The 13,196-nt window shown below is 49.6% G+C and overlaps 1 protein-coding gene across 7 annotated transcripts in view; it reads right to left on the bottom strand.

Moving 5' to 3' along the window:
* Positions 1-13,196, bottom strand: part of NTNG1 (netrin G1) — a 226,871-nt gene that overhangs the window by 39,036 nt on the left and 174,639 nt on the right. Inside the window, exons 6-7 of one of the 7 annotated variants that reach the window (XM_070396685.1) lie at positions 11,664-11,729; positions 8,908-8,967 (exon numbers count right to left, since the gene is read on the bottom strand). The exons of 5 other annotated variants lie outside the window; for them this stretch is intronic. In XM_070396685.1, coding sequence (XP_070252786.1) covers positions 8,908-8,967; positions 11,664-11,729 — 126 coding nt within the window. The remainder of the gene's footprint in view (positions 1-8,907; positions 8,968-11,663; positions 11,730-13,196) is intronic. One more of the 7 variants, XM_070396686.1, reaches the window with a different exon arrangement.

Below are 13,196 nucleotides of genomic sequence, written 5' to 3'. Positions count from 1 at the left end.
TCTGGGAAGGCTTGGCTTCCGTGGATGCGAAAGTCTAATTTTTGCACACGGGGAACATTGCTGTCTTTGCATCCCTTGCCCCGTTTCCTGTCCGTCTTTGCGGACTGACAAAAGAGGAGGGGCCGCGTGTGAGCACCTAAGGCCTGAATCTGTCATCACCCACGGCTCCTTGGACTAGAGCAGTGGTTCTCAACCTTCTGGCCCTTTAAATACAGTTCCTCATGTTGTGACCCAACCATAAAATTATTTTCGTTGCTACTGCATAACTGTAATGTTGCTACTGTTATGAATCGTAATGTAAATAGCTGATACTCAGGATGGTCTTAGGCGACCCCTGTGAAAGGGTCGTTCGACCACCAAAGGGGTCGCAACCCACAGGATGGGGGTAGACCTCGCTGAACTAAGGCCTGAATCTGTCATCACCCACGGCTCCTTGGACTAGAGCAGCCGTGGGCAAACTACGACCTGCGGGCCGGACCCGGCCCGTTTCAAATGAATAAAACTAAAAAAAAAAAAAAGACCGTACTCTTTTATGTAATGATGTTTACTTTGAATTTATATTAGCTCACACAAACACTCCATCCATGCTTTTGTTCCGGCCCTCCGGTCCAGTTTAAGAACCCATTGTGGCCCTCGAGTCAAAAAGTTTGCCCACTCCTGGACTAGAGTCTCTCACTACTGATGCTGTCAAGAGATGAACCCATTCAGGGGTTCACAGAAGTCATGGCCAATTTAATAGGGATCCAGACAACTAGATATTCTTTTTGTTTTGTTTTCTACCCCCAAATGTCAAGAGGAAAGATGGCCTCTGAGAGCCTCTCGCCAGGCCAGCTCCGCATGTTTGCTAACATGTAAGAGAAAGTATAAAAAGCAGGGAGGTTATTTGTGTAAAAACAGGGGTTCTTGGTATTTCTTTTCCTTCCAAGTTTCAAGCTAAGTCTTCTACAATAGAAAGACCAGGCAGCTCCTGTATCCCCAGGATTTTTTCCTCTGTCTCCTCAAAATGTTGGCGGTGCCTCTGACGCTTAGGGGTGACAAGTATAAGAACCAGACGAGGAAATGGAGCCGAGAGGACGAGAACAGGTCGGGGAGGGTGGAGAGGGACTGGATTGTTCTCTCGGTTGCATCTCAACCAAAGCAAGAGGTTGTTCATCTAATTCAGCCTTTTTAAAGGAAGTGATAGAGACCAAGCCCCCATTGGTAGCCACAACTGTCAAATCAGCCCCTTAAAAAAAGGTGAGGGATAACTAGATGGGGATCTAATTTGTCATCTCAAAAGATGGGGGTAGACCTCGCTGGACATCCAAGAGGACAGTCAACCAGGATACTGCAAACCTCGTTTACCTAAAAACACGCCTCTGACTAATGCCTGGCTTTTATATCATCTCACCAGGAAGCCAAAGACAGTCACTATTTGAGCCCATCCATCCATCCATCCATCCATTCATGCCCTCAATCAATACCTTTTGGGTTTGTCTACCATGTGCCAGGCACTATGGGAGGTGCTGAGTGAAGCTTTTGGCCTAGATAAAATTTTGGAAGTATTGCCTTTGATGACCAAAATAAAAATGAATAAGCATCATCACAAATGAATAAGAAGGGAGGAGACTAGCCATCTCCTTTTTTAAAAAAATTAACATGCTTCTACCCATCAGAATGCTCTGGATTCATGCAGTGGAGAGCCGGTTCCTACAGCAGAGCGCTGAGGTCACGGTTCTGACAGAATGACAGAAAATTCAGACAGAGGCAGAGGAGGACACTGGAAATGGTGAAGAGTGGAAGGCCTCAGGAACAGGGTCGGCATCTTGGGGACGCCAGAGGCAAGAGGGAGGGGAGGCTCCTGAGGGCGAGCCGCTTCCCCATGGAAGGCTGTCTGTGTCCCTGCAGGTGTGCTGGGTGGGGATGGAGATGGGGATCGGGGGACCCAGAGCGAGGAGAGGACAGGGAAGCCGTGGGGCTCCAATGTGGGAGGTGGGGTAAGAAGGTACTTGCATCAGTTTACTAGTTGTAGAGCCTGCCGCGTTAAAAAGATAACGCTGGAATTACAGGTCACCACGTTAATTCTCCCGGGAAACAGCAAGCACTTCGCCCCAATACACTCTATCTCCCTGAGGTACAGTTTCCTTGCGGTGGCATTTCTGACTCCCGAGGGAACCTAAAAGGCCTCGAAAACGTTCCTTGGTTGAGTGTTTGAAACAGGGAGGATCTTTTTGGTCTGGAGACGCCTCAGAGAGGTGGTAGCAGGGAGGAGACCCAAGTCTGACATCTCGTTCCCAAGGACTTCTTCCAGCTGCCTGGCCTCCTGAGGAGTGGGCTGCCCCTCCCGGATGGGGTCCTCAGCGCTGTCCTCCCTGGTCCCTACCCCAGGTTGGTCCTCGGTGCACCTAATGTAACCCATCTTGTGTCAAAAGCCTCCTTGAAGGCATACATTCATCCCAGGAGCTTTCAGGATGACCAGGAGTCCCTGTTGTTAAGAAGCTAGTTTAGTGGGCAAGACAAGCAGGTGCTCAGATAGAACACAGACTAGCTCGGGTCAGAACACCCGTGGTGCCATGTGCGGCCTCCGGAGAAACCCAGGAACTCCAGAGGAGTTAGGACAACGGACTTCACACTGGACTTAATATGAAACCTCCGGAGGGGAGGGCGAGTGTATTTAAGAAAAAAGAAAAAAAGGAGGGAATGAGCGTTTCAGGGGAAAGGAGTCGTGTGTGCAGAGGCAGGAAGTTGGGCAAGTTTCATGACCTGGTTCCTTTGTGGGTGTTGAGGGTTCGGTAACACCTGCCCCATGGCCAGACCACATCTGAGCTCCATCTGCAAAGTTTATCCAAGAAAAAAATGTAGATTTCCGAGTTCCACACTCTCGAACCCAGTCCATGAATGTCCAGAGATACATCAAACGTGACTGGCACTGAATTTTTGCATTTAAGGAATGGTATACATTTCTGGGATGACATTAACTATTTGTTTCCGGGTCCTCTTTTGAAAGCCAATATATTACTTTTGATGAGAATAAATGATATAAGTAATTATATAGCGATACACAAAATCCTATGAAGCTCAACACCCAACATTATAAACTTATTCAGAAGGTAAGGGAATGTTTTACCTGCCTTACAATCTAGGAAATGGGCTAGTGGACACTTGATTCTTTTAACACTTCTAAGACTCTTCCCAGACTTTGATAAGTTGCCTCGCTTGGCTGTGATGTAAACTTGAGAATGTAAAACGAGAAAAAGACCTTTGAAAGCGATTCGAAAAACACGAGGACACTAGATAAACGCAAGACGTTTCACATGTAATTCTGACACTGCCGAGTTCGCTTTCAGTATTCTGTGAATTCATCACTCCCCAGCAACGAGTCTTTCCAAGATGGGCACGGAATCCACGAATGATCATTCATGATCTCGTCCGAGAGGCATTAGCATCTTAAAATCCTGAAGGAATAGCTCAGTGACTCTTTGACTGTCCAGTTCACGGACCTACCATCTCCCCACTTCCCTTTTCACAAGAATGGAGTTCATGGTCCATCCTGGTAATTACTTCCTTTCACATATTCTCACTCTCTCGTCCCCTGCCCCCCCCCCGCCCCCCGCCCTTATCATCATCTCCTGGGCAAGTCTGGTCCTGGTTATGTCCAACTCTCTAGCTCTCCGTGCCTGTACACCTAACAGATGAATGTGGGGGTTTTATCCAACTGTTTTGGATAAAGTCTCACTTTAAGTTCATGACCATCACTCTTCATGGGGGCCTCGGAGCTGCCTGGAAACCGTTCCTGGACAGGGGGCTTCTCTCTCTGTTCTCTGCCTTTGCACCCACCATTGCTTCCCCTCCCTTTCTGCCCGTCTCCTCACACGTCTCAGGGCGCAGTCACTGGCCCTCTTGGCTCTTTAGGCTCGCCCTAGAGCAGTGATGGGAACCTTTTGAGCTCGGCCTGTCAGCATTTTGAAAAACCCTAACTTAACTCTGGTGCCGTGTCACATATAGAAATTTTTTGATATTTGCAACCATAGTAAAACAAAGACTTATATTCTTGATATTTATTTTATATATTTAAATGCCCTTTAACAAAGAAAAATCAACCAAAAAAATGAGTTCGAGTGTCACCTCTGACACGTGTGTCATAGGTTCGCCATCACTGCCCTAGAGCCAGGGTTGTTTTTGTTCTGCTTGTTCATCAGCCCCCGAGGATATATTTTTCCACTGAGGTTTAGAGAGAGTGGAAGGGAGAGAGACAGAAAGAGAGAAGCATGGATGTGAGAGAGACACATCGATTGGTTGCCTCCTGTACTCACCCCAACCAGGGCCAGGGATCAAGCCTGCAACTGAGGTACAAGCCTTTGACTGGGATGGAACCTGGGACCTTGGGCGGAGGCTCTATCCATTGAGGGCTGTTGCTGTTTTGTAATCCAGCTTCATGACTTCATACACCATCTACATGCTAACCTTCCCCAAACACTGTGAACCCCCGATTTTGCAGACCTCAATTTAACAGACTTTGGATTTAATGGACAACATTTCTGGTCTGTATGTTTTTAAGCAAGATTTGCTTAAATTAAATTAACAGGTTATTTTTTTTGTTATTAATTCACTGTTATTCTTAACAAACTTTAGCGAATAGGCCCTTTGTGGGGGAAAAACACTGTAGTAATTTCACTAACATAACTAAATATCACGTACCTACAACTACAGTCCACATATTTAAATCCAAGAGTTCTGAGACCTATTAGTACATGATCACATGGCATCACCAGTGTTAACTGGCCCTGCCGTCACGTGGCGGGACTTTCTGCAGCAGGTGGAACAGGTGCATGTTCCCATGGGTGCTAAGCCCCGCCCCAGTCATACCCTTCTGCTCACCAGGTGACGGGTGAGTGCCTGCATTTACTAGACCTGCTCAGTATCGATTTAACATGACAGGAATATACATAGGCAACTTTTCTGTGAAACTGAACTTTTCATACTTACTTACTTTTAATTACACAAACGTGTCTACATAAGTCAAAACAGGTAAACTAACTAATTTATCATTTGTTTTTTAACATCCAAATTTGGAAAACCAACTTGATTCTATAACAGACTTTCGGCTTTAAGGGACAAATTGTATCGAGGTTTTACTGGAGTTATTCCCAGTGGGGCCAACGCCCTGTCAGTTAGCGAGACTTCATCCGGACAGATACTCAGGTGCCTTCTTCATGTCTCCGCTTAGACCAGTGGTTCCCAACCTTGGCTGCACGTTAGAATCACCTGGGGATCTTTTTAAAATCCTGATTTCTGGGCCTCATCCTCCAGAAATTCTGTTTCTTTGTTACTAATGTTGTGGCCCCACCCTATAACAAAGAAACAGAATTTCCGGAGGATGAGGCCCAGAAATCAGGATTTTAAAAAAATTCCCAGGTGATTCTAATGTGCAGCCAAGGTTGAGAACCACTGGCTTAGACACTGAATAGACACCTCAACTTCCACCCACTCCCCTCCGAGCTCCGAGGGCACCATCCTAGTCTCGCTGCTCAGCCAGGGGCCACCCATCTCAGTGACAACGCCACTCCTCCCATCGCTCGGCTCAGCATTCCAGATCTGTTCTCCACACCTCTCCTGTTCTCCTCCCTGGCAACCAAGCCATCAGCAGACCCTCGGCTGTGCTTTGAAAACATATTCTAAATCTCTCTGCCTCGTTCTACCGCCTCCTTAGTTACAGCCACCATCCCTCCCCCCCACCCCCCCCAGAATGTTGGATTGTCCCCAAGCTGCTGTCCTGGCTTCCATCCCGTGACCGTCTCCTCTCCACACAGCAGTCAGAGCAACTCTGAAAACTTCAATGAGGCCATGACATCCTCTGCTCCTCATCCTAACGGCTGTGTCATTTGTATTCACGGGCCGAGCTCCAGCTCATTCCTTCCCCGTGGATCTGGCCCCTTGGCTTCCTGGAGGCTCACTGCTGTCACCCTCTTCCGCACTGGCTGTAAAATGCCTCCATGTTGCTCTGCCCACATGCCAAGCCCTACCCCAGGGCCTTTGCATGTGCTGGTCTCGCTATCTGGAATGCTCCTCCCCTTGCCACCCCTAGGACCTGCTTCCTCACTTTTAGCTCTCCGCTCAAAGGAAATTCGGAGACCACTCTGTCTGCAGTAACAACCCTGGACCCAAACACACGAGTCCCCCAATTTCCTAAGCCTGTTTCACTTTCCCCACAGAATTTACAGAACCGGAAAAGCATATTTAAGAAGAAATCTCCCCCCTGCACTGACTGTCAATACACGAGAACAGCCCGTGTCTGCGTGGCTCACTGGTGTAACCTCAGCGCTCAGGACGTCGCCTGGCACATCTTACACACTCACAGCTGCGGACTGGACGGTCGAGGAACCCACGAGGGTCCCGGGGCACCCTCCTTTGGGGGACAGAGGAAGATATAGAGGAAAATTATGTTTAATTCACTCCCGCACCATTCGTATTCCATAAGAGTCTGGCTATATCCTATACATTAGAGAGTTTAGAAAAACGACAGCCGCCCCGAAAGATATAGCTTTGTGATTAGTTTAGCAGACAGCTGACTGTGGGTCTACGCAGGTCCAATTCAGGCGCGAAAAACCAGATTTCTGAAAATGACTGTGGCTTTATGTAATTTCAATCTTCAAATGGCACTGTGGACCATACCTATTTTTTTTCAGACAAGTGCTAACTACTGCTGTGCAAACAGCCCTCACGGTGGTCTTGCAAACATATCTGCGTGGTACGGCCCCCAGACACTGACAATGGGTGCGCAGGAAGGACCGCCTTGGACCGGGGGACAGTGTGAACGAGGCCCAGTCCTGCCAAACGCAGCAGGGGTTCTCAGCCTTGGCATTATTGAAGTTTTGGACCAAACAATTCTCTGTTGTCCTGATTGTTCTAGGATATCCCAAACATGACAACCGACATTCCCCTGGGGGACAACCCCCTGCCTAAGACATACATGAGGTCATAACAGGCAGTTATGATGGGAGGGCGTAGTCACTGGCCAGTGAAGAGCAATGAGGCTGGCAGTCTGGAAGAAGAGCGAGTGTCCGCCATTGGCTTCTAGAACAGGAAAGACCCACACCTGTGAGGCCTAGTCTAGCGGCTCTGAGACTGGCCTGGGAGGAAGAGGGGGAGGAAGAGGGTGTCAGGAAGAGGAGGGGAGGCCTCCCTTCTCACTGTGCCCGTGGCCTTACCGCTGTCAGCATCAGACAGAGCATGTGAAGGTGAGCGGGTAGATTTCTTTCTTTGGCCCAAGGAGGAAAATGTATTCAAGGCCAGAGCTGGAGAGAATTCATTCGCTCCCTCCAAAGAAAGGATTTGGGGAAAGGACTTGAGGTGGATGGAAGGTGAGTGGATCCGAGCTCTAGCGAGGTGTCCCCTTCGCTGCGTTAACAGTCACCACGCCTCGGGGGGCCTCCGGGGGCGGAGGGGAGCAGTTTCCTGGCCCGTAGCCTCCCCCAACCCTGCTGCAGCTTCGCTCTTCCAGGCACACCCTTAGGTGGCTTCTTCCTGCCTCCGGAGGGCGTGTGGACGTTCCTAGTGCTGTGACACCAAGAAACCAGGGATTGGATGGAGGGGTCCGGGACCAGGCCAAGAGGCCTCCTGCGTATCCAGCGTGTGGACAGGACACGAGGACATGGACTTTGTGAGAGTCCCTGTGGCTCCCCTTCTCCGTCACCACCCTGGTTTCTCTGGGCAGGTCTGCCTATGGCAGAGGGGAAGGACATCCCCCGTGGTCTCACGACTGCCCATGACACTGTGACATGCGCGGGCGTGCACGCGCGCACACACACACACACACACACACACAGGCGTGATAACCCAGCCTCCGGGCCACTCGGCTCCTGAAGGAGTTAGATTCCCTGGGTTTCCAATCCATTTGGAAGCCCCTCAAAAGCTGCGTGAAAGCACATGGGGGGGGGGGGGGCCGTAAGGCGTGGCGTCAATCCTACCGTGTCTGCTCTCCCCATGTTCTGACCAGCTCCCCCCTTTCTCCCGGGGCCTCAGGAGGGCCAACTGGGTGTTGATTAAACTCGGGAAGAGGATTTGGCTACATTCGCTAAGGAATGGGGAAGCTATTGTGGTCACTTTCACCAGGTGGGGCCAAACCAAAACTGGATGTAGCTAATCAATCTATTTATGGGTAAGAGGCGTTAACTTCAAAAAAGAGAAACACACGCCCAGCAGTCAAGGGTGGAAGACAAGACACACCTGTCACATGGGATGTTTGAAGGAAAAAGGCGAACTAAGAATAGGAGTCTTTAGGTTTCCTGGGAAAAAAAAAATCTCCATTCTGTGACTGACAGATGCCACCTGGAATGGGCCATCCATGAGTCCCAGAGGAGACGCTGCTGGCTCTCACTTAAAGACTGTGGCCTGATTATTCTTCTCGGGTCACAGTCATGGCTTACGCCCAGTGTCGAGCGTCCCTCGTATTGGTTCAAATTCATTCCAACTAAGGTTTGGAACCAGAAACCCCAAGGGATGTCATTTGTTACAACATCAAGTGGGCACCGCATACAGCCCCTGCCCTTCTGTTCTCATGAAGAGCATTCTCGAAGCTCACACCGCATGGGTTTCCATGTTTTCAGTGCGAATGGACAACAGTGTTCATACTCTCACGCTCATGCTACACGGGAACCTAAGCTGCTCTGATTCTTATTCGCACACGGATCTTTCGGAAAACAAAGTTGCAGCGTTGTTGGTTTGCAGAGTGAACTTTCTGAGTGAAGCTTTTCCCCCTCCCTCTTACAGATGACATTCCCAGGACAAAGGGATGCATGGCTCAGTGTCAGGCCACATGCCTCACCAGTAAGCTGATGGGTACACCCCACAGACATTCCCGATTCATACAGTACAATGTTTCACAACACACAGCGCAGGGGACCACTGTATGAATCCCAGAACTCCTACCTCTCTTGTGGTTTGCAACTTGCACGGAAGGAACTGTTGACAAAGCTACTTTGGGAGCCACTGGACAGGTTCAAAAGAATGAACAGACATTAGAAACCATCGCGCAACGTTCCCTCGGCAACCACTTCTCACCAACCCACGGGGGAGGAGCCCTCCTAGTACATGGCGGCTACTCGTGTTTGTCCTTCCCGGGAGTCTGTTTCCTCACGGAGGGAAGTCTTATTTGTGGCTGAAGATGGCTTAACACTGTCCGAAGTAAGTCTAGAGCAGTGGTGGGCAAACTTTTTGACTCGAGGGCCACAATGGGTTCTTAAACTGGACCGAGGGCCGGAACAAAAGCATGGATGGAGTGTTTGTGTGAACTAATATAAATTCAAAATAAACATCATTACATAAAAGGATACGGTCTTTTTTAGTTTTTAGTTTTATTCATTTCAAACGGGCCGGATCCGGCCCGCGGGTCGTAGTTTGCCCACGGCTGGTCTAGAGCCTTTCTTTTCAGGGGCAAGAGTAACTACCACTCCCATCAAGAATCCCGTTATGCAAAGATCAGTCTAGGATAGTGGTTGGCAAACTCATTAGTCAGCAGAGCCAAATATCAACAGTACAACGATTGAAATTTCTTTTGAGAGCCAAATTTCTTAAACTTAAACTATATAGGTAGGTACATTCTCATTAACTTAATTAGGGTACTCCTAAGGCTTAGGAAGAGCCACACTCAAGGGGCCAAAAAGCCGCATGTGGCTCGAGAGCCGCAGTTTGCCGACTACGGGTCTAGGAGCAATATGGCTACTGTGGGACTACCCGGGGTCCCTCTCTTAAAACAGTAGTTTGCGTTGTTGAGTTAATCGGCTGTATCATTGCCTCCGTTCGCCCTGTCATTCTCTCTGTGGGACCACATGCTACCCAGACACTGGGTAGATGACCTCTGTTGAACTGATAAGACATCACAGCCCATCATGACCATGGTCCACCATTCAGTAGAACCTGGACCTGGGTCTCAGGGTCACCTTGAACCTGTCCACCTTGCAAAAACGGAGCCTCCTTCCCAACATGGATTACCTTTGTCATGAGACTGGTCGCTAACGGCAGGCGTTTTGCTCTAAGTTTGCCCGCCATTTCTTTTCTGATTATTCGTGGGGAGTTATTGCTGTGGAAACAGCCCCAACAGCATAGAGCTGGATGCTCCCTGTGGATGTTGACAAGATAAGCCGCGGCCGCACAGAACTGGCCTCCGCTGGGAAGCGCGCCTTTAGCTGAAATCTCCCGTCCCAGCACTTTACTCCACGGGGCTTCTCCCAGATACATTCACCTGAACTCATTACCCGCATCCTAGCTCGGGGCGGCCGGCACGAACCGAGGACACTGCTGGGAGCCGGGCGTCCTGCGACACTCACAGACACAGGGCAAAACAAGGGCTCGGCTCTGTCTCGGGGCCTGAATGATGCTGCTTCCGTCCATCTCCACACTCAAGGCGGGGTGTGAAGTGTGAGAGCCTGTCCTGCCTCCTCTGTTGAGTCTGAAATTCAGTGGGCAGAGCCGCTAGCCCTCGCCCGAACCTCAAAGAGCTCCTCTAACACGGGAGGATGGAACTCGATCTCTCCCACGTCTGCACGCAGGAGATCCACTCGGAGCATTTGATTATGATAATTCTGTTTACTGGTGATGCGTGTAGCTAGGACAGTCTCCATTTCAGCACTCGGGTCAAGGTCTGGTGACGCAGCCCTCCAAGTGGACGCCCCCAAGCCTGCTAACATGCCATTTTGTGTAGCAGCTATTTGGGGTCCTCCCTTTCCCCACATCCCCCGAGTCTGTACTCAATCGAGTTTAAAAGGAGCACCCGCAGGGGACGAAGGAGGGGGAAACCACACACGTGCCCTGTTCCCTTCTGAGAAGGGAGGCGGCACAGGAGTGCCACATCCTAGTAGTGAACTCCTCTTTATGTCTAGGTCACTGCGGCCTCGATGTTAGTGCGGCCTGAGGAAGGTTCTGCTGCGTCTTAGGCATTTTGGGGCCCAGTTTTTAAAAGTTCAGTTTCCTCCCGTGTCATTGCACCGCCATCTGCCAGGCTCTCTTATGTATGTATTTAGGTTTGATGTTGAACATCAGAACGTAACGAGGGCCCTCCGGGCAGACAGAACGCGGGTGGCTCTCAGGCCGGCAGAAGTGGCTGTGGATTCACAGAAGATGACAAGAGGGAGGGGAGGCCCAGCAGAGGCCATGCACTGTGATGGATGGGGCGGGGGAGAGATGGAGAGAGAGAGAGAGATGGGGGGGATCTAAATTTCTATAAGTCAATATAGAGCAACAGTCAGAGAAAGCTGGTCTCCTTAGCGGTGGCCATCCTGCCTTGACATGAGTTGTCCCCGACCCTCGATACAACGGATGTAGCAGTTTCCTGAACAAAAGCAAAGGGCAGGCAGTGGAGCAATGCCTGAGCCACTCACAAGCCTGTGAGCCTCATTGTTGGTGCCCTGCGCTGGGATGGCCGCGGCACCCTGGGACGGCCCTGGGACGGCCTGCCGTTCTGTGTAGCACAGTGCCTACAGCTCCTACCCCATCGCATTCCCCCCACTCTCTCTCACTGGAGCATTTCTGGGACACTCTCCAGATCAGAACAATTTTTCCAAGTATGATTCTTTCAAAGACATGGCACTTATGACAACGCTCTTATTTAGTGCTAAAGAAATTAGCATATGGGTTTTTCCCTCCACAGGAGGGACTGTTGTATCAGTAGGAATTGGACATGCTCCTACCTTGTTTGGGGTTAGAAACCTCAAGGGAAGAAATGTTCGGCCATATCCTATTAAACTTGGAAGGATCTGCACGCGTCGGGGAGAGATCAGGGCACGTTATTGTCAGCTCTCATGTCATTGGGTCGAAACAGAAAGTCATACGGACAGAGACACAAGCCACACATCTGCCCTTCCACTCGCCCGGGACGTGGTCCACAGAACACAACCCCACACCACACGAGGACAAGCCCTTGATGACTCCCCAAACATTGAATGGACATTAAATAGAGAGCCCCTTCGCTGGCCCAGCTCTGGCCATTTGCTTTCGCCACAGAATCTTCTTATGCGAACGGGGGGACGGCAGCAATTCAGACCCTGTAGGAAGCTGGCGCCTGGAACCAGGAGATAACACGAAAGGAATCATTTCTCCCTTGAGGATCCCGGGCTCTGCAATTTATATTTACAGATACCAACCGGCTGCATTCGTCTTCCCTGAGAGATTCTTTGGGGTATGTTTTAAGTGTGAGCCATTATCTCTGCGAAGAAATGGATTGATTTCCTGTTTTTACTTATGCAATTTCTCAGAGAAAGGAAGAGGGGTGCCCGGTAGTTGTGGCTGTAGGAGAAGGGTCCGGGGTGCCTCTGATCTTACTTAAGGTTTGAATGTTTGGGTGTGTCTACATATTTTCCTGATGTTTTTAACCTCAAAATACGTATCTGGAGTTATTGGTTCCAATCCAGAAATAATGGTAAGCGTTGCTCATTTAAGAATTGATGTAATTTATCTTAGATTCACCATATAAAAAACAATGACTCAGGCCCAGCGGTGTGGCTCAGTGGTTGAGCGCTGACCTATGAACTAGGAGGTCACGGTTCAATTCCGCGTCAGGGCACATGCCTGGATTGTGGGGGTGTGCAGGAGGCAGCCGATCCATGATTCTCATCACTGATGCTTCTATTTCTCTCTCCTTCTCTCTCCCTCTTTGAAATCAGTAACAATAAATAAAAAAAAAAACACACAATAAAAAAACCTAAACCCCAAAAAACAATGACTCAGGATCAGGACTGGACGCTTTGAAAGGATGTTTGCTAAGGAGCCGAGGCCATTACTATCAGAGCAGTCATTTCGTGAGTCAGAACTACCATCCGCTGAGCTCAGCTCCCAACCCCTCCTGAGCCCACAGGAGAGCTCTCACCTCTGACCTCGGGAATGGGGGGTGAGCTGCTCACTGCCACGTGAGAAATGCGTTTGCATATCGCTGGCTGACCTCTCCTAGGTCTAGTTCTCATCCCTGTAATTTGATCGGATCTCTGTGAGGAAGGGCAGAGCCGGGCAGAAGGCCTCCGTAAATATCTAATAACCGAGTAATTGATAGCAAGTGCCTCGGCGACTGTAAACAGGTATCATCCGATTGTTTCCTCCATAATTAGATGAGAGCAAGTAACGTTCTTGTAAGACATGGAACGTTCACTCTAATTTTGGTTTTTCAATATTTGGTAGAGAGCTGATATAGTGTTGCTGTGAGCATAGGATATACACAAGAGCTAAGGAAA

This window comes from Myotis yumanensis, unplaced genomic scaffold (genome assembly GCF_028538775.1).
Source record: "Myotis yumanensis isolate MYYU_CA2020_CCGP unplaced genomic scaffold, mMyoYum1.0.hap1 SCAF_17, whole genome shotgun sequence".
Taxonomy (NCBI): Eukaryota; Metazoa; Chordata; class Mammalia; order Chiroptera; family Vespertilionidae; genus Myotis; species Myotis yumanensis.
Note: the sequence above shows the minus strand (reverse complement) of the source record. Positions and strands in the feature narration are given on the sequence as shown.